Source organism: Lepidochelys kempii, chromosome 2 (assembly GCF_965140285.1).
Source record: "Lepidochelys kempii isolate rLepKem1 chromosome 2, rLepKem1.hap1, whole genome shotgun sequence".
Taxonomy (NCBI): domain Eukaryota; kingdom Metazoa; phylum Chordata; order Testudines; family Cheloniidae; genus Lepidochelys; species Lepidochelys kempii.
The window spans coordinates 229,956,280-229,977,571 of NC_136381.1; the positions used below are offsets into that span (position 1 = coordinate 229,956,280).

The 21,292-nt window shown below is 44.5% G+C and overlaps 1 protein-coding gene across 5 annotated transcripts in view; it reads right to left on the bottom strand.

Annotated features, from left to right (window-relative positions):
- Positions 1–21,292, bottom strand: part of CUBN (cubilin) — a 226,786-nt gene that overhangs the window by 29,020 nt on the left and 176,474 nt on the right. For 2 of the 5 annotated variants that reach the window (XM_073334127.2, XM_073334126.2), the window contains 5 exons: positions 17,454–17,616; positions 15,548–15,697; positions 4,611–4,811; positions 1,858–1,987; positions 43–260 (listed from right to left, as the gene is read on the bottom strand). In XM_073334127.2, the coding sequence (XP_073190228.2) occupies positions 43–260; positions 1,858–1,987; positions 4,611–4,811; positions 15,548–15,697; positions 17,454–17,616 (862 nt within the window). Of the gene's footprint in view, positions 1–42; positions 261–1,857; positions 1,988–4,610; positions 4,812–5,731; positions 5,891–14,043; positions 14,219–15,547; positions 15,698–17,453; positions 17,617–21,292 lie in introns of those variants that run through there. The other 3 variants (XR_012157573.2, XR_013635417.1, XM_078851799.1) reach the window with 3 other exon arrangements.

Sequence of the window (21,292 nt, forward strand, 5' to 3'; positions counted from 1 at the left end):
CCTTCAGATAACAGGGAGTATTTGCTGGGATAGTATTCTTACCTATTGTCTCTCTGAAAGATGCTTTCCAGCCTCCAGCTACTTCAAAGAAATCAGTCTTAAACACCAGGAGCAAGTCATTGCTGGAGCTCTTAATAGTTGGAGGAGGTTCTGAGCCGCAGAATTTGCCAAGGAGTGGAGCATAGATGTCTGAGCCATCATATACAGCCACATAATCTTTGTAACAAGAGGAGGAAGCTTCAAGGCGAAAGTCATTGAATCTGTAAGATACAATGTAGGAGGTTACATTATCGCAGTTTTGTTTTTATTCAGATGCTGGGTGGTTTTTGGTGTTTGTGGAAATAGTAATGGCCGGAGCCAAGCATAGGGTGGGTAGAGCTGGGCAAAATAGATTCAGTCAATCCAAAACTGTTAGTGAATAGTTTAGGGGGTATAGAGTATGGTGTGGGGGACACACCTCCTCCTGGTTTGTGAATCTAGCCCTGTAAAAATGTCTGGAAACAAAACATTTTGGGCTGAACAAAGCATTTCTTTTGACCCCCAGTGGACTTTTTCGATTCACCAAAGATTCCAAAAAATTTCAGACATGATTCAAACCCAAACTGATTTTTTTTCCATAACTGCTATCAAACTGAAAAATCAGTTTTTCTCCCAGCAATAAGTGTGGGCAGGTGCCCTTCAGGAAAGAGTTTTATCTTAACTAATTAGCCTCTCACAGTTTGTATGGCAACTTCCAACTTATCTGTATGTGTATATATATATATATATCTTCTTACTGTATGTTCCATTCTATGCATCCTTTGAAGTGGGCTCTAGCCCACGAAAGCTTGTGGCCTAATAAATGTGTTAGTCGCGAAGGTGCCACAAGTACTCCTGTTCTTTCTGCAGATACAGACTAACATGGCTGCTACTCTGAAACCTTTAGATATTAGTGACCCCATTTATGTCCAGGCCAGTTATGCTCACAAGACAAGCTTGAAGTGAAACTTGATAACCAGCATGCATCAACATGGGTGTCTTCATTTCCAGGAAGAAAAGGAGTACTTGTGGCACCTTAGAGACTAACCAATTTATTTGAGCATAAGCTTAGTTTGAGCATAAGCATAGTTTCCAGGAACTATGCAGATCTTGCATATTCTTTGAGAATCAGTATCCTCACTCATTTATGCAAAGAGCCAAACCATCGGCTTCTGTGGGCACTTTGGATGTACATGAAATGCAGAATCAGCCCCCAAGCCAGCATGCTACTTAGCTGGGCAAATGTATTCTATTCATACGCAACCTTTTCATAATTCCTTCCTCTCCCAATGCTATAAACTAAGCTTTAATATTGATAAAACACAAGAATTATTTTGTTTCAGAATTTTAAACTGCAATATTTTGTGGCTGTTACATCTTTTTTAAATTATGCCATTTCTGGGAAGGGAATATTATCTGGGCTTTAAGAAAAAAGGTCACTAGTTTCCAAAAGAGGATTTTAATTTACATTATTCACAAGCTCATACCTACCCCAAAGCAGCCAATTGGTGAAGTTTAGCTCAGTGAGTGAATAGCATTTTATATGATGATTCAGTCCCTTTGCAAGACACAGTGGGAAGCAAAAGTTACAGTGATATCGTGCTAATAATAACTAACTGACAGTTTGTAAGACAAACAGTTTTCAACAAGTTTGGTTTTTATGGGGATAATAAGGTCTGCTTCAATGCTTTACATGGACATTTCCTAGTCCACTTCAAGTTCTCCATTGGAAAAGAGAATATATAATGACTCTCTTTACCAAAATACTTTAAAAAAAAAAAATCAGAACCAGAGACCTTTCTGTCCCTCTTAATGAGATGCTGAACTTGGATTACATACTTGAGTGCCACGACTTTGTTGTTTCCAACTGTGATGTGGTATGAGCAGTTCATATTGTTGTGATAATCAGTAAATGAATGGGCAGGGCTGCTGACTGTGCCAGAGGAACCATTGAAAAGGCCACCACAAGCTGCAATGAAAGCAAAAAGAGGAAGCAGAGGTCAATTAATATCTGAATATAAACCAGATGCCAAATGTGAGAGTATCATGAAGCAAGGGGGATAATTTTACTATCCAGATACAGGCAAGACAAGATTCTTGATAACTAAAAGGAGCATCTCTTGTCACCATGCTAAGAAGAGTTGATTGTGGAAGTTTATACCACCCTGAAATGTAAAATGAACTCTTATGATTTTGGCAGTATCCTAGTAACCCAGTTGTATTTTTCTGCTACATTTCCCCCCACTGATACCATGCTTGTGCAATAACAGACAAGCAAAATCCTGACCCTGTCTTATAAGACATGAAGGAGGGAAGGGATAAGCACCACGAAGCTATATAAACTGGTTGTGAACCAGGTGCACCTTGAGGAGTGGGTATGCACCTGCTCTACAGTAGCTTGTGTGTTGCTACTTGGTGGTTAGAGAACTTGGGAAATGGGTGTATTCTTGGTTCCTTTGAACTGTGTGGGAGTCTTACCATTAACTTAAATGGGGTCAGGATTTCACTCCATCTCCTCTCAGATAGCCCTGCCCCCTATTCATACCTTCACTCTCTCCTTCCTGCTGGAGCTGAGGGATTGTGCTGACCTAGTGAATCCCACCCAGCTCTAGAAGGGTGGGGAGGGGAGGAACCATACCAGTCACTGTGGGGCTATTTCCTTTACCTCCTCTCCCCTTGGGATTCTTCAGCTGGTTGGGGGTGGCAGGGAAATCCCTAAGCTACACATTTCATTCAGTGTCTCCCCAGCTATCAGTCAGCTGGGAGGAATCTGCCCTCCCCCTCTGCTGAGGCATCTGGAAGGCATTGCATTGACTCAGTACTACCTCTGACATGGGCTCCCTATCTGGCAGTGGGTAGAGTAACAGACTGTGCTGTTGGGGAGGGGCTATGACTGGGTGGTCCTGTACATGCAACCAAGCTGCTTCAGAACAGGGTCAATTTAAGCATCTGCAACTGTGGGATGAAGGTGCTCCTGTGAATTTCACACCATAGATGTTGCTAAGGTCAGGATGTGGCCTGATGTTCGTTCCCAATTTCACTGCTTGAGGGAACAAATCCTATGCAAAACCAGCTGAAACCTGCACTGCCTACTCATGTTCCTTATTTTATAATCTTACATGGCCCTGGCTTCCCTGTGCCCTGCCGACAAATAGCCCAAACCCACACACAGCTTCTCAAGTTCTAAAGACCAGCCATTGCCCCAGGCAGCCACCACCTTCATAAAGCAAAGCCCGTGAAGGCTGTTGACTGCACAGCCCCTCATTCCACATTCGCAGCTCAGGTAGGGGGGCTGCTGAACACTGTACCCTGGAACTTTGACAAATAAGAGACAAAAGCTAAGTGGATTAAAAAGCAGCATTCATGCTAGGCAAGCAGAGGAAAGCTTTTTCATTTCTCTTTCAGCAAACAATACAACTAGAAGGAAGAGGAATGTTAATTGCTAGAATCTGCGTTGTACAGAGCAACAAGCTAATAAGGCCATAGTTATACTTCTCAAATGTCATAAGTCACAAGTTACACAGCCGCAGCCAACTTGAGTGAGTTATGAACGTCTTTTCATGAGTAAATGCCCATTGTCATCCTTCGGTGCCATTCTGTCTAGCCTGTGGCTACTGGGGCGATTCATTTTAAACAGAAGTACTGGACTTTATACATTTTGTTGTGGCTGTTGTTCAGAGGAGGAAGGTAATGAGGGAAATTTCACAGCTATTAACAGCACGCTCTTACATGTGCTTTGCTGGTGCAAATGAAACAGTTTTTCAAAAACCAGACGATAGTTCAATTGATCTTGAAAACAGAATCAGTTTGGATTTACTATATTGGTGCAGTAGGAATGACTTCATGTATTCATTTCACTTTCCTAATACCCACTTCCTCTTTAAAAGAAATGGACATCTGATGTGAATCATGATATGTATTCGTGGAGTATGTACATTCAAAGGAAAAACGTGTTTAGAGCTTGATTCTCACTGACACTAAGGCCCCTTTAGGCTGTCTTTAGCAAGTAGGTGTAAACATAACTGAGCCCATGTTAGGACCCCATTACACTGCTAGTGTGGTGTAAAGGGGTCTTGGTATAATTTCAGAATCAGGCTCAGAGCGTTATTTTTTGCCATCCTCCTGCATGTAATAACAATTTTTCTTCAGGTAAATTAACTAGTGGCACATCTTTGGAATGTCATTTTAAAATAAAAGTTCACTCAGACCCTATTGTTTTTGTGGAGCAGATGGCTATACAACATTCATGTGGTCTCAGATTCAGAGATGGCCCCATTCAGAGCCCTTTAGGTAGATAATTCCTATAAAGGGGGAGAGTAGAGTGCCTGAGAGCTGGGACAGTCAGGTCACAGGCAGTACATGATAAAACATGCTGCTCATTCCCAGGCCCCACTCCTAAAAACCCTCTTTGCAGAGAATATGGGAAGTGTGAACTCTGCCTATCTGAGGGAAACCCACAGCAGGGCACAATGGCTCCTCTCCAGTGTTGCACTTGTCCCCTCTGCATTGCACATGCAGAAGAGGCAGCTAACATTCACTCACTCAAATCTCACTACTTTTACCCACCAAAGTGAATTGCTGCGGCTACTCACAGATTATTCTGTATGTTGCCAGGAATCCAAGGCCTACTATATGAGAGTCAGTGTAGAAGTTGAGGAGCATAGACCCAAAGGAACTGACAGGCCTCGGGATTTCAGTACCACACATTGTGATGACCGGGTATGGAGTTACCCTGATACCTCTGAAAATTTTCACTCCATCATAAGCACAAGTTCCAGTGGAGAGTGCCTGGGCTGCAAAGGATGTGAAATGCAGAAGTGTTAGCAGCATACATTCAATGGAACTTATTGAGTATTACATACTCACAGAGTAATATAATAAAATAAAATAATAATAATAAATAATAATAATAATAAATGTATACTTTCCACCCAAGGATCTCAAAGCACTTCACAAGGTGGCTTACTCATTAACTCCCTGTGAAATAAATATAATTTTTAACATATGAGGAAACTGAGGCACTGAGAGGATAAGCAACTTCCCAAGGAGGTACAAATCAGTTGCAGCAAATTCAGACATCCCAAGTTTCCAGGGTGTACACAATCCATGGGATTAACTCCTTGTGACAGGGTGCTGGGCAAAGGATTGCAGACTCAGCCCTCTGTCACACGCAATCCTTGTTAGGGGGAACAAATTAGAGTGGGCTGGAGATAACCTGGCCCTAATTGGGGAGGCGGAGACAACTGCTCTCTAATTAGCCTGGGGCTGCATAAAAGCCTCAAGGGAAGGAAGCCAGGAGAGAGCAGGAGGAAAGGGAAAAGGCAGGGAATGAAAGCAGGGTGGTAGCTTCCCCCTCCCCGCTGCAGATGGTGAAGGTAACTCCTCGCTTAATGTTGTAGTTATGTTCCTGAAAAATGGTACTTTAAGAGAAATGATGTTAAGGAAAATCCAATTTCCCCATAAGAATTAATGTAAATGGGGGGGTTTGCCAGATGAAAGACTTTATATATATTACATACACACACAGAATACGTTTTAAACAATTTAATATTGTACACGGCAATGATGATTGTGAAGCTTTGTGAAGTCAGAGGGTGGGATATTTCCCAGGGAATGCCTTACTGCTAAATGATGAACTAGCACTTGACTGAGCCCTGAAGGGTTAACAAATTGTTAAAAGAAAAGGAGTACTTGTGGCACCTTAGAGACTAACCAATTTATTTGAGCTTGATAACGGCTGGAGTAATTTTAAAACAACAGCCAAGGATCCTCATGAGAAAGCCAGAGGGTTTTCCCAGGTTGGACTAATTTGAACTTCAGTCCCAGCGTATCTTCTATATTTTCCAAAATTCTCAGTCTTTTTGGACTTTTGCTGAAAAAAGAATATAATGAAGACATTAAATGTATAGCTTTTTAAATGTCTTTTGAAGAGTCTACAGCTCATACTAGCGCTAGTTGGAGTAGATGGCATTTGCAGTGTGTATAAGAGAGACTAGGGTTACACTTTTCTCTGAGCAAAGCTTATACTCCACCATGTCTTCCAGAGAAGTTTGCAGCTCCATCAAATGCACAAGCAGCCATCTGTCTGGGGTCCCATTGACAAGCATTTAACTCTTCTAAGATGTAGGTTGTCACAGACGCAGCTGATGTGTCTTCTAAAATTGAACATCTAGAAATGCATCTACTGGCCTACCACTGCCATCAAGATAATGTACACAATGACTTGATGACCATTTGCATCGGTGCATTCATCAGCCAAGTACGCAAATTTTTTGAATGTGGTGAGAGAGTTCTTCACTTTTTCAACTGTTGAGTCTTTTACTGTTGCACGACATGCTTCTAGACAGTCAGTTGAGTTTCTTGCAGAAAGATAGTGAGCATCTGCTGGTCTTGTTCGGAACCAGCGTTCAACTTCAGGATGAACAAGTGACAATGCACTTAACATTGGCCTCCAGTTTGTAGTGTGTGGTATCTCTTGCTTAAATAGAAAGTATGATGCCACGGCCATGTTTGTTTGCACGAACTCTGTTGTGTCTCCAGCATTCTTAACAGCCTCATTAACACTCACCGGTGTTGTTCTTGGTCTGTGGAGATTCAGAGTTCAGAGGTGCTTTCACATGAGTTCACCTCCCAGGTGGGGGGCAAGAAGGCACCTTGCTCGTTCCTCCAGCTGCTCACTGTTCGCTCTGGCCACTGTTGTTCATTGTGCCACCGTTCACTCCATCGCTCTGTTGCCAATGGCCCTGCACTGTCACCTGCCACTGTGACCTCTGCAAGTTGGTCTCTTGAGGTTCCACCGGTTCTCAGTGATTTCAGGTGAGCTCTCACTGGGGAAACCTCGCTGCTAGTGCAGACTGGGCCATCTCTTCCACAGAAACACTGTTCCACAGCAGGTCTAAGCACTTAGACCTGATTATCAGTGATTTCAGCTGTAGCGATCACTTAACAAGACAAAAGACTATCTATGGAACCTAATCAGCTCTGTCTTTAAACAGAGGAGAGGGGCAGGTCTAATAGTACTTGTGACTCAGGCAGCCCATCAAGCAAAACACCGATCCCCACCCTCTCTCTTGATACCCTCAATCAGCACAGGCTAAGTACAATTCTACTGCCCTTTACTCATACAATAAGAACAACAACATTTCATTCCCCTTCCCCCCCATTCAAGTGATTTGTAACCCAACCCCAGCCAAAATCTATCACTTGGGCAACACAGCTGTTTGATGGATACCTAGGTAGATTAGGTATGAATGTAAATACAATCTGGTCCTGAAGCCTTTTCCCCCCAGTTCATCACTAGCTGTCAAGGAGAGCTCATTTAGACTTTGCTTACAAATCATAATTTGAAATTATTAGGCTGGCCAACATCACTGAAATGAATGCACTGATGTCATAAAAAACAACAGCTGTATAAGGAAGCTAGTCTATGTTTATACTTTTTAAATCTATGATACTTTTTCAGATACACATATTTTATCATACACTGTATATGCTTTTAAAGTGTGTATTAATGTTTCAATTTTGATTCAAATTTCCAAACAATCACTAAATTGGAAACACAGCATGTAACTAGTTCACAAAACTGGGGTGGGGTTTGGGATTGGGGAAATTCGGGGCGGGGGTGTAGGGAAATCCCAGAGCAAGGAGCTGATGGGGGGCTGCCAGTCCACCCTGGTTCCAAGCCCCCACCAGCTTGCTCCAATGGGCTGCTCTTTCTGCAAGCAGTGGACACAGCAGGTGGCTGCCAAACAATGTTATAAGGAAGCATTGTGCAGCTTTAAACGAGCATGTTCCCTAATTGATCAGCAACATAACAACAAAACAACATTAACCGGGATGATTTTAAGTAAGGAGTTACTGTACATGGTAAAATGGTGGTGGGAACAAGCCTAAGAATAAAGTACACCAGTGGTTACTAAACCCAGGGTCTCAGCGTGACTTTGTGACCCTAGCAGAGGCAGAAGCCAAAGGGGCTCTGCTACATGTGGGAGATTGTCCAGGATCTCCTGTGCCAGAAGCAAGTGTTTGGCACCTTGGAGATAGAGGAGACCCTGCAATGGCTGATCAAGCAGCAGGAGGAGGTGCAGAAGATAATGCAAAGATTTCAGCAAGCCTACCAGCTGGAGAGACAGGCCTTGCTCCCCTGGCAGGCAGAACAGCAGAAGAGCCTGCAAGACTTCATTCGGGAACAGGCCAGCATCCAATAGCAGTTCCTGCAGAAAGTGGTGAGTCCCATGGGAGGGGATGGCGTTCGGGTGCGAGGCCTAGGACTATATAAAATGGGCCTGACAGATGACCCCAACACCTTCCTAGGCACATTGAGTGGGTAGCTGCTGGGGCTGGATGGGACAGGGCAACCTGGGCTCTGCGACTGGCTCCCTATCTAGCCGGCGAAGCCCAGTGGCCTACATGGCCCTAAGTGAAGAGCAGGCCAGGAATTATGAAGTAGTGAAGGCAGCCATCCTGGATCGGGTGGGGCTGTCAGTGGAGAAGTACTGCCAGAAGTTCTGGGCAATGAGGTGGACGGGGTGTTGTGGCCCCAGGCGTTTGTCCAAAAGTTAATGGACTGGGCCACCCGCTGGCTGAGGCCGGATGCCCAGACAGTGGGGGAGATCATGGATGCGCTTGTCCTAGAACAATTCGTACAGGCCTCCCCGAGAACATAAAGGTGTGGGTAAGGAGGCACCCGAATACAGTTGAGGCAGCTGTAAAACTCACAGAGGAGTACGTGGCAGCGGACTTCCCCAGGAAGGAGGGATGGCCGAGCAGGGATGTGGAGACCGGGAGAAGGCCCAGAGAAACCCCTCCTGGGAAGGGCCAGGAAAACAAATCGGAGGACACCCGAGGGGTTCCCCCACGGTCCCAACCAGTGGTCTGCTGGCAAAGTGGAGAACTAGGACACAAGAAGGGGGACTGCCCCCACACATGGATTGTGGGTGGGTGGAGTTTTGTGGCTGGGCAAATGCTGGAAGGCAAGTAAAGGAGTGGAAACTGTCCACCATTCCAGTGAGGATGGGAAGGAAACCCCAGTGAGGCCTGGTGGACTCAGCCTCAGCCTGCTCTCTGGTACAAAGGAAGCAGGTGAGGCTGCACTGGTGGATTCTGGTGCGAAGATGGACATACAATGTGCCCACAGGGATAGGAGGCAATACCCTATTACCCAGGTGTCCCTTGAGGTTTGGGGCAGGTTTAAATGGCAACAGGTCAGGGTAGTAAAGGGCCTGCCTTATCCCGTGGTAGTGGGTACAGACTAGGGCTCCTTCCCAGGAGGGAAGGTGGGCAGAGGGAGAAAGTCCAAGATAGGGAAAAGGGGAGATTCCCTGAAGAAGGGTCTAGAGACCCCCCGGCACAAAACGCCTAGACAACACAGTGGAGCTAAGGCAGGCTCCCTGCCTGCCCTGGCTCTGTGTGGCTCCCGGAAGTGGTCGGCCTGGCCGACTCCTAAGCACAGGGAACCACGGCCAATGGGAGCACCTACAGTCACAGGCAGCATGCAGAGCCCTCTAGCCCCTCCACCTAGGAGCTGGACATGCCGGCCGCTTCTGGGAGCCGCCTGAGGTAAACGCCGCCCAGCTGGAGCCTGCACCCCGACCTCCCTGCCACACTCCAACCCCCTGCCCCAGGTTGGAACCCCCTCCCACACCCAAACTCCCTCCTGGAGCCCACACCCCCTCCTATACCCCAACTCCCTGTCCCAGCCCTGAGTCCCCTCCCACACTCTGAACCTCTCATCCCTGGCCCCACCCCAGAGCCTGCACCTCCAGCCTGAGCCCTCACCCCTTCCCACACCCCAAGCCCCTGCCCCAGCCCGGTGAAAGTGAGTAAGGGTGGGGGAAAGCGAGCGATGGAGGAAGGGGGGATGGAGTGAGTGGGGGCAGATCCTCAGAGAAGGGGCGGGGCAGGGAGCAGGGCAAGGGTGTTCAGTTTTGTGCGATTAGAAAGTTGGCAACCCTAACTTTTTAAGGGGCTGAGACCAGAATCCCTGTAGTGCAAGGTGAGGCAGGACTCCTCTCTCTCCCAGACAACCATGATGAGCCCTGGGAAGGAGGACAGTATAAATGCTGCCTTCTGTCTCTCATAACAGGGAGATGTTAGCAGGAGGAGGAAGTCTGCCTGCTGATCTCTTCAGGATAAAAGGACTGAGTGGGAAACAGGGGCTGGCTGGAGAGAAGCAGGCTTGCAGCTGGCAGGAATTGCAACCTAGCCCTAGAAGGTGGACCAGTCAACTCTTGATCTCAGGAAGGAGAAACTCCCTATGCTTTACTCCAGATCTGAGAGGAGGGCTGTGGACTCCTGACCCCCTTAGAGGGAACCATTTGTGACCCAGCTCCAGGAGGAAGGCCTCTGGTTCACAGGCAGACGCAGCCAGAGTTATACCAGAGCAAGGAAGCCTACCTGAACCTTCACACCAATCCTGGAGGTCTTTGGACTAAAGAGGTTTGAGAAGAGGGAAACTGAGGCAGGGTTCCTGTACAGCCTCCTCCAGCTATGAGGGGCACCATGGAGGGAGCAACCCTATAACAGACGTGCTGCCTGGAGTTCACATCCTCCAGTTCTAGCCTTGCCCTGCCCTCTCTGGTTTCCATCCAGTATCCTTCACCTTTCACTGAAACTTTTGCCAAAGTCTTTGAGACCTCTTCCTAGCCCAAGATCAAATCCAGTACTCCATCCTAATCCTCCTTGATCTGCTGGACACCTTTGACACTGCTGACCATGCTCCTCTTCTTGAAATGTTGTCCACCCTTGGTTTCTGTGACTGTTCCTCCTTCTGATTCTCCTCCTACTTCTCCAGTGTATCCTTCAGATGATCCTCCTCATCACCCTCCCGATGTCCGTGGGGGAAGGGAGGGGGCACAGGGCTCTGTCTTAGGTCTGCTTCTCTTCTCTCTATATACCTTACCTCTGCCTAATCTCATCCACAAGCATAAATTCAACTCTTTATGCATACGATTCACAAATCAGCCTCTCTGTTCCAGACCTGTCTCCTGTCCAAAGGAAAATCTTAGCCTCTGTCTCTGACATCTCCTTGTGGATGTCTAGCCATGAGCTCAAGCTCAACATGGCTAGAAAGGAATTCTTAATCTCTCCTCCCATCAACCTCTTTTTCCACCCCCTTCTTTCTTGATCATGGTGGACAACACAATACCAACATCCTGCCTGTCACTCAGGCCTGTGACCCAGACATCAGCCTTGACTCAAACCTCTCCCAAGATGCTCATAGCCACACTACATATAAATCCAGCTGATTCTTTCTGCATAAGGTCTTTAAGATACAGCTTTTCCTATCCATCCACACAGCTAAAACTTATCCAGGCTCTCATCATCTCGTGTCTCATTTACTGCAACATCCTTTTCTCTGGCCTGGAAAAGTACAGTCTTGCCCCCTCCTATCCATTCAGAATGCTGCCATAAACATAATTTTTCTACCAGCAGTTCTCAAACTTCATTGCACTGAGACCCCTTCTGACAACAAAAATTACTACATGACCCAGGCTGGGGTGGGGCCAGGGCCAAAGCCTGAGCCCTGCCACCCCAGGTGGAGGGGTGGGGCCAGATCCCGAGCCCCACCTCCCTGGGCTGAAGCCCTCAGGCTTCGGCTTCAGCCCTGGGCCCCAGTGAGTTTTAAGGCTGGCCCGGCAGCTGAACCCATTGCTCTGAGGATGTCACCCCCCCTCTTTGCATCTGTCCACCAATTCCCTCTTCTCCATTACATCAAACATAAGCTACTTGTCTTCATTTTCACTGCCTATTCCCATCCTGCCTATCCTCATTCATTGACTCCTGCCTCTGACTGACCCATGACGCCAGCCTCCATTGTCAGATTATTAAATGTTCAAACAAGCACCTGTAGGCTCTCTCCCATGATGCTCTTCATGCTTGGAAGGAGCTTCTCATAATTGTGTAAAACTAAATCATTATCCTTTTTAAAACTTTCCTCTGCTGTGAAGCCTACAAAAAACTTGGTTAGGCTGCCGGCGTGCTGAGACCCCAGCCTATCGTGCTGACCAGTATTGTTTCTTGGCACTCCCCATTGGTCTATCTATATCTGTCTCTTGTCTTATACTTAGACAGTAAGTTCTCTGAGGCAGGGACCATCTTTGAGTTCTGTATTTGTACAGCACCTAGCACAATGGGGTTCTGATCCATAATTGGGGCTCCTAGGCATTGTTGTTGCTATTATTATTATAATAGAGAATTCTACTCCTTCATTACTTATAAACTAGCCAACTCAAACCAAATAGCAGAGGGGCTATTTCAAAAGTGAATAATTACAAAAGTCTTTTAAAGATCTCTTCTTTCAAAATAAGATATTACAAAATGTATGTATTTTCTGAAGTGCCTTGTAATAATTGAGAAAGCAGATGTGGAAGATTCCAAAATGGATTAGCAACCTTTTTACATATTGCAAAATTATAACCTCAGCATTTAAGATTAAACAAAAAAGAAAGAAACAAACCAATAAATAATTGTTGAGGATGACATGACAACACTGTGGTTGCTTTGTCTAGAAAGAGCTGCACACAGTCTAACAAAATTAGAATAAATGTTGGAGGAACTTTCTCCCACTTATTTTATAGGATTTCAACAAAGTATTCATGGTACTCAGAATTCCCTGGAAGACTGCCTAATACCTGGAGAGAATTAAGGTATTTTAGCACTAATACTATGCTATTAAATGCTACCATTAAGAATATACTTAAAAGGAGGTTCTATTTGTATAAGGATTGCAAACAAAAGGTTGGATCTGAGTAACTACCTTTAGATAATTCCATTGTTTATGGAGAAGGATTCTTATCTATTTTCAATAATTTAAAGTAGCGCAGACCTACAAGCCCAGATGCAGGAAAAGAGTAGAGAGAATATGCATCTTCTATAGAATATAAGTATCTGTGTGCCACTGGCACCAAGCAGACAAATGCACAAAAAACTTTGTGCTTGACATTAAATAAAATAGAAAAGGGAAACAAGAATAAAGGAAGCTAACTGTAGACAATGCAATTTCACTAAACAGACTACAGTAAAAACGAGGCTCTGTAACCAGATATGATCTATCGCAGAGATAGTGTAGAATAGCTCAGACTCCTAGCTACCACGAAGAAATACTGGTTAGTGCTATCATGTTTTGATCATGAAACATACAAAAATACTTCCATCCAATGCAATCCCATTTGGGTGTCCTTCCCCTTCTCTTTGATTGCTTTACTGCTTACGAGGACAGGATGAAGGAACGTGGCGTACATTCTTTACAGGAACCTTATTCAGATTCCAAGTCCGAACAATGATGATTGCTTCATTGCTATGGCCTGAATTGGTCATTTGGAAATTCTTCTACCCAGGGATCCCTTGTAGTCAGTATTGTCTCTTCACCTCCTATGCAATATCAGAAAACACACTACTTCTGCCATAGAAATCTATGATTTTATCAAATGAAAAGATCTTATTTGCTGACAGGACATGTATGTTGTTCCACTCTACCCTCTTGGCTCTGACTTTATGGTTCTCAGAACAGGGCAAAGTAAATGAGACGTGTGCTTCACAGACACTTGTTTGAAAACTGTCTCCTTAGATTCAGTTCTCCAATAAAATATTTCACTATGTTAAAACCAAGTTTTGTTTCCAATGGTGAAATAGCTAGTCAGTTATGATGATTAAAATATTCCTAAACTTTAAGTACCCAAACAGGAACATCTGAACTATGTGTGTAAAATGGGTCTAATGGGCCAAATTCAGCTATGGTCAAAGCAGGTGCAATACTCTGTTGACTCCAATATAATTGGGAACGCTTACGCCAGAACTGAATTTAACCTGCATCTGTAAAAGAGAACCAAGGGCCTGATCCTGCAAACTCTTAGGCACATGATTAACTTTTCATGTGAGCAGTCCCATTGTTCAGTGGGAATACTTGTGCATAAATGTAAGCATGTGCTGAAGTGATTACAAAATCAGGGGCTAGGATTCTTCTCTTTCATTTTAAATTTAAACACAGGCAATTTCACTCTGCTATTAGAAGGTGACCAAACTTACATTTTATTGTTAAGATCCTTGTGAAAACAACTTTATAAGCAGCTTCTGGTGGTTGACAAACTTCCTCTTTTACCACCAGATGTTCTCTTGCTCATATCCTAATTTCTTGCCTTCAGATGACTAAGGATTATGTATTTGTGTACATTGATAAAGATAACAACAAAGCAAATCAGACCTGCAGTAAAGTGACCCAAATAAATATTTAAACATATAGTTTATCACAAGGTCTATATTACTTATTGATTAAAAAATTGAGGTAAAGAGATATCGATTGCAAGTATATTTTCTGAATGCCTTTATACACAAAAAAACCTCAAAAAATGGAATATACATTTTAATTTGATCTAAATGTTTCAATACCCTTAAAGACAAAGTATCATTTAAGCCAATACTGAAGCTGAATATTTCACTGGGGAAAAAAAACTAAAATAATCAAAGATGTGGAAATGGGCAGCATTTGGTTTAATGTTTCAATTTTTTTCAGAAGGACCAAGATTTGTTTTTACTACAGGTAATCCTTTAAATGTTTGTTTGCTTCTATTTTGATGAGCTCTTCCCCTAATTCACAAAGTATTAGGTTGTATTTGAACTGGAGATGAACAAACTATTTTAGACAAAGACCACAGCGGAACCAAATCTTTGCCCCACGGTCAAATTTTAAAAAGAGTTTTAAGAGTTTAACAATTTTTGCTGAGGTCCAAAATAACTCCAAAACATTTTTTACAAGCAAAATTTGTTCACCTCTTAACTTCACAGTTTCAGCCAAAAGCAGAAGTACATTAGAAACCACCCTATATAACAGCTTGCTTGCATATCTCCTTGTTCAAATGACTCCCCATGATCCAAATCCAGGTCATCTCAAAGTCTGAGCTCTGAGTATGCCATTTGCACAATCAGGGTTCTACTGTACTGTGACAAGACTTCTGGGCTGAAATCCTGGGAGGCAATGGGAGTTTTGCCATTGAATTCAATATGGCCAGGTATTTCTCACCTGGCTAAATTCTGAAGAGACAATATTGCTAATAAATAAATAATAGCACCACTTTCAACTTCCATAGCGCCTTTCACCTGAAGATCACAAAACATTTTACAAACATTAATTAGCTGTGACTATATTCTTGCACAATAAGTAAGTGTAATTATATCCATTTTACAGATGTGGGAAATTGAGACCCAGAAAAATTAAGTGTCATGATTTGGCCAAGGTCACACAGCCAGTGGCAAAACTAGGAACAAAACCCAAAATTCCTGATTGCCATTTTCATATTCTAACCACTAATTCTTGCCAGATTTCCAGCTTCAGATAAACTTCCACTATTTTGGACATTTTTTTCTGAATGCACCAAACCTCCAAACCAATCAAGTTTGCCAGTAAATAGTTTGCAAAATGGGGTCCTGAATTTAAATAATTATTTTTCAATATGGGAGACTCATTATACCCTTCTCCGAATAGCATGACAGTCTGTATAACACACTGGAGATATTTTAAAAAGCAAGCACTTACATTGCAAATGGAAAGTCTCAAACTGTAGGATGACAAATGACTGAGGTCCCCCATCTATGATATAATTGCAATTCAAGTTGTTGTCATACTGGCTGGGGTAGTTAGGGGAGACAATGCGACCTGCAGGGCCAGTAAAATTTACCCCACATCCTGCAAATAAGAATAACCATAGTTAAAATCTATGTAGCAACATAATGTTTAGTTTCTATTTTCTAAGACTGTGCCTTGCCCTAGTATGAGTTGGGCAAGGAGCAGGTGTAAGGATTTTTCTCTCCTCCCACCCCTTTTGGGTGCTGGTGAGATGGCCAGGTGCTACAGTAGCCCCTGTACAGGAGTAATAATACTGCAGTCCCAATGGGAAGCACAGGACCTATTCCTGCCTAGTGCCCCTGGGATTACAAGATACCTGAAGCGGGACAGGAGTGAGACAGGATCATTGCCCACCCATGTCCCCCTCAACCTGCACTGAGCAGCAAAGCTGATGAGGCATGGAGAGTGGAGCATGATGTACCATTCTGAGTGTCTGGGAGCACCCTAACTCTTATATAATGGTTTTCATCAGTCGATTCCAAAGCTTTACCAAGGTCAGTATCATTAGCTCTATTTTATAGATGGGGAAACTGAGGCACGTAGCAACAAAGTGGTTGCCCAAAGTCATCCAGCAGGCTACAGGCAGAGCCAGCAATAGAACCCAGGTCCCCTGGGTCCCAGTCCTGTACTAATGGAGTGGGTACCAACTTCTTCCAACTCCAAAAGCCTTCCTAACCTGATGCATCTCTTCTGGCTGCAGGCATGTGAAAATTAAGACTTAAAATTAAAGGGCTGTTTGCAGCCTATGGTCGATGCAAATGAACATTCGTATGCTGGTACCAAATTATGAACACTCGTTTACAAGATGGGAAAAGGTGGGCCGTTGCCTTCACTCAGAGTTTTGCCACTGACTCTAATGGGAGCAGGATCTGGCCCTAAGTCAACTGTATGGCAATAACTGACACCATAAAATGTACCTGATGCAGATCAGTTCTGATGTTATAAGCACAAAAATCTATTACGATTGTGGATTCTTTTACATTTTGGCTAAGTGTTGTTATAATGGCTTTAACACACATTTTCCTGCTGAATTTAATCTGACTCAAGTGGAGGGAAACTTGTTCATAGAGGGGTTGCTTTGGCAGCACACCAGAAAAATTAATCTGTTTTTATCAAGACAATCCCTCCTGCACTTCCAGTTGGTTTTACCCTACTGAAGACTCTGCTATTCTAAAGGAAAAGGAGAGGATGGATCAATAATGCCATTTAAGCCAGTAGGAAAAGCAACAGTAAAACCAAGGAAGGAACTGAAAGAAGTTCCCTCCTGAGAGTAGTTCATATGCAGAGCATGGAATAAATTACTAAGGGTAGCAACACAAGCTGTTCTATATTTAAACAAAGGAGTTAAAAAATCTTGTGAAGAAAAGAAATACAAAGGGGTTCCTTCCCCAAGGATTCTAGAATGCTATCTTCCAAATAGCTTGTTTAAAGCTACGTTGACCCCCTCATTCAGCAATTTTCTTAAGCATCTGCCTAACTTCAAGCATATGACTCCACTGACTCGTGACTTGCTTAGGCGCATGTTAGAATCATAGAATATCAGGGTTGGAAGGGACCTCAGGAGGTCATTAGTCCAACTCCCTGCTCAAAGCAGGACCAATCCCCAATTTTTGCCCCAGATCCCAAATGGCCCCCTCAAGGATTGAGCTCACAAGTCTGGGTTTAGCAGGCCAATGCTCAAACCACTGAACTATCCCTCCCCCATGTTTCAGATCTTTGCTAAGCTAAGGCCTTGAAATAGTGTAGGTAACAATGTTTACAGCTAATCCAAAGTGGACTCACTTATAGTGGCGTCCTGGCTTTAAATGTCACTTACTGCTTATGAAAGATGCAGAGAAGCCACACCCAGGGGTATCCTGAGATTGGAACACTGTAGTTATCACATTGCTGGGAGCAACAACAGACCCAGGAGCTGTACTTCCACATCCTGTGGCCAGCAAAGCTGCTGCTTCTTCTTCATCATTATTTCCTCTCAGTACCTAACACATCCAGGATGGGGATGAGTTAGTATTTTCAAACTCCATGCAGTTAGTGTGAATCTATTACTGTGAATTACATTTTACCTGTCCCTCAAGGAAGTTACAAATATACAAGTATCTTCCACATTACCTAAAAAGCAGTAGGATGTGATGCAGTGTTCCCTCTAATTTTTTGCATCCATGTGTGGAATAAATTTTGTTGCGTGCGCCAATATGGAGGTGATGTGTGGCTGGGGTGGGGCTGAGGGGTTTGGAGTGTGGGAGGGGGCTCAGGGCTGGGGCAGAGGGTTGGGGTGTGGGGGTGAGGGCTCTGGCTGGGAGTGAAGGCTCTGGGGTGGGGATGGGGATGAGGGGTTTGGGGTTCAGTAGGGGGTTCAGTAGGGGGCTCAGGACTGAGGGAGAGGGTTGAGGTGCAGGGGGCTGAACGCTCTGGCTGGGGGTGCGGGCTTGGGGGTGGGGCCGGGGATGAGGGGCTTGGGGTGCAGGCGTCCAAGGGGAGAGAGGACTTCCCCCCCCATTGCAGCTCAGGGCCAGGTGAGAGGTACCTATCCGTATCCACGGCAGCTCTGGTGTGGCTGGGCTAGGTCCGGGGAGGGGCTCCTCTTCCCACCTGCACAGCCCTTGATAGCCTGCTTTGTGGCCATGCAGCTTAGAGGGAATTTAGGATGTGAGCCAATTTAGCGGAGACCCTGGATACAAAACATTTCACACGCAATAATTCTTACTTTTATTTTATCTTTGCCAATTGAAGTATAAATGTATACACTCTTAACACCCGTGTTTACAACAAATGACTGAATGTACTCTCTCTGCCAATAAGTGTAGACAAGTATTTAGGTGAAGATGCTCGAGTAATATATAGGCTCCAATTCAGCAGCTTCAGATAATTAATATTCTGATCCTCCAAACCAAAAATAAATTTGTTCTCCTATTACATTGTATTCATTTGTTTAATGACATGTTCAAGTTATACAGGAAGTTAAAGTAATGTAATACATGGCATCCATGATATAAGAAAAAGAAATATTAAGGATTAGTATAGTATCTTCTATGAAATACTAAGCATACCAGTAAACAATTATAAGTCATACTTGATGGGGACCACATCCTGAAAGAAATGCTTCTCATACCCCCTCTTCTAGCCTTCACAGAACCCCCAACCTCACCAAGTTCATCATCAGAATCAAGCTTCCCACAGACCAAGACACACCAACTCAAAGTGGCACCAGGCCCTGCCAGAACAAGAGATACAGAATCTGCAGACATATCTCCACTGCTACGATGATCAATACCCTTCATCAACACAGCTTTCAAGATACATGGGTCCTACACATGCCTATCATAACATGTGGTGTGTATCAGCCTGTACACTAAATGCCTCAACAACAATTATGTGGGTGAAGTGTGACAATCACTACACTCAAATGAACTCACACAGAAAAATGATAAGACAAAGACACCATATCACCTGTGGTATAACACTGTTCACAAAACAATCACTCTATATCTGACTTCTTAGTCTTTGTCCTCAGAGGAAACTGCACAATACTTTCAAAGGATGACACTGGGAGCTTAAATTCATAACTTTGCTAGACACTAAAAATCATGAACTCAATAAAGACCCCAGATTTATGGCTCACTATAACAATCTATAACCCACTAACCTTCCTTTGTCCTAAGACTGCAGAGGTGTTAACTGCCCAATTCACTCTGATTGATCTCTTTGCCAAGTGTGTTACCTCCTTACACTTAACAATCTGTTCCACCTTGTGTTAACCTGTGGGAGTACCTTTCCCACACCTGAAGAAGAGCTCTGTGTAAACTCGAAAGCTTATCTCTCACCAACAGAAGTTGGTTCAATAAAAGATATTACCTAATCCACCTTGTCTCTCCAATATCCTGAGCCCAACATGGCTATAAGAACACTGCAAACAAGCATATGAGTAGTAATTATAAGGCTAGTTAGGGCCTCAATTCAGGAAAATCACATGCATGCTTAATTTTAAGCAGGTAAATCCAACCCTAATCAGGTAAGCACTTAAGCAATTACCTAACTTTAAGCACATGCTTAAATCCCATATAAGTGAATGTGATTTAAGCATATTTGTAAAACCAGACACATGCTTAAAGCTTGAAGTTAAGCAAGTGCTTTAGTTCTTTGCTGAACCGTAGAAGTGTAGAACTGGAAGGGACTTCAGTAGGTCATTTAATCCAGTCCCCTGGACTCAAGGCAGCACTAAGTAAAAACTAGACCATTCCTGACAGGTGTTTGTCTAACCTGCTCTTAAAAACCTCCAGTGACAGAGATTCCACAGGTTTCAGGGTCGTAGCCATGTTAGTCTGTATCAGCAAAATAAACCATTTCCCCATGCTATTTTTCCCCCCTACATTACTCACACCTTCCTGTCAACTAAAATGGGCCATCCTGATTATCACTACAAAAGTGTTTTTTCTCCTGCTGATAGTAGCCCACCTTAATTGATTGGTCTCATTACAGTTGGTATGGCAACACCCATTTCTTCATGCTCTCTGTGTGTATATATCTTCCTACTATATTTTCCACTGCATGCGTCCGATGAAGTGGGTTTTAGCCACGAAAGCTTATGCCCAAAAAAATTTGTTAGAAATTCCACAAGCTCCCTAGGCAATTTGTTCCAGTGCTTAACTACCCTGACTGTAAGGAATTTTTTCCTAATGTCCAACCTAAACCTCCCTTACTGCAATTTAAGCCCATTGCTCCTTGTACTATCCTCAGAGGTTAAGGAGAACAATTTTTCACACTCCTCCACATAACAACCTTTTGTGTACTTGAAAATTGTTATCATGTTCCCCCTTAGTCTTCTCTTCTCCAGACTAAACAAATCCATTTTTTTCAATCTTTCCTCAAAGGTCATGTTTTCTAGACCATTAGTCATTTTTTGTTGCTATTCTCTGGACTTTCTCCAACTTGTTTACATCTTTCCTGAAATGTGGCACCCAGAACTGGACACAGTACTCTAGTTGAGGCCTAATCAGAGCAGAGTTGAGTGGAAGAATTACTTCTCATGTCTTGCTGTACATTCCTGCTAATACATCCCAGGGGTGAAAGTAAGTCTAGGGACTTACTGGTACGGGGCTGGGCTGGGGCCAGCTCTGGCCCACGGAAGGGGCGGGGTTGGGAGGAGGTCAGAGCCAGCCTCAGCCCACCCTGTACCAGCAAGTGCCTCCTTACCCCTCCCTGGGGTAACAGCGGCAGCCGGAGGCTCTGGCAGCGGTTTAAAGGGCCCTGGGCAGTAGCAGCGTCTGGAGCCCTGGGCCCTTTAAATCGTCCCTGGAGCCCCACCGCCGCTTCCCCAGGGCTCCGGCAGCAGAGCTCCGGGGACGGGGCTCCGGCCGCCGCTACCGCTCCGGGCCCTTTAAATTGTCCCTGGAGCCTGCCAGAGCCCTGGGGAAGTGGCGGCGGGGCTCTGGGGACGATTTAAAAGGCCCAGGACTCGGCCGCCGCTACCGCCCCGGGCCCTTTAAATTGCTGCCCCAGCCCCACCACCGCTACCCCAAGGCTCCAGCAGCAGGGCTCTGGCAGCAATTTAAAGGGCCGGGGTTCCAGCCACTGCTGGGAGCCTCAGGCCATTTAAATTGCGCCTGGGGAAGCCGATCGACCCCGGTATGGCGCACTGGCTCTTGCTGGTACATCATA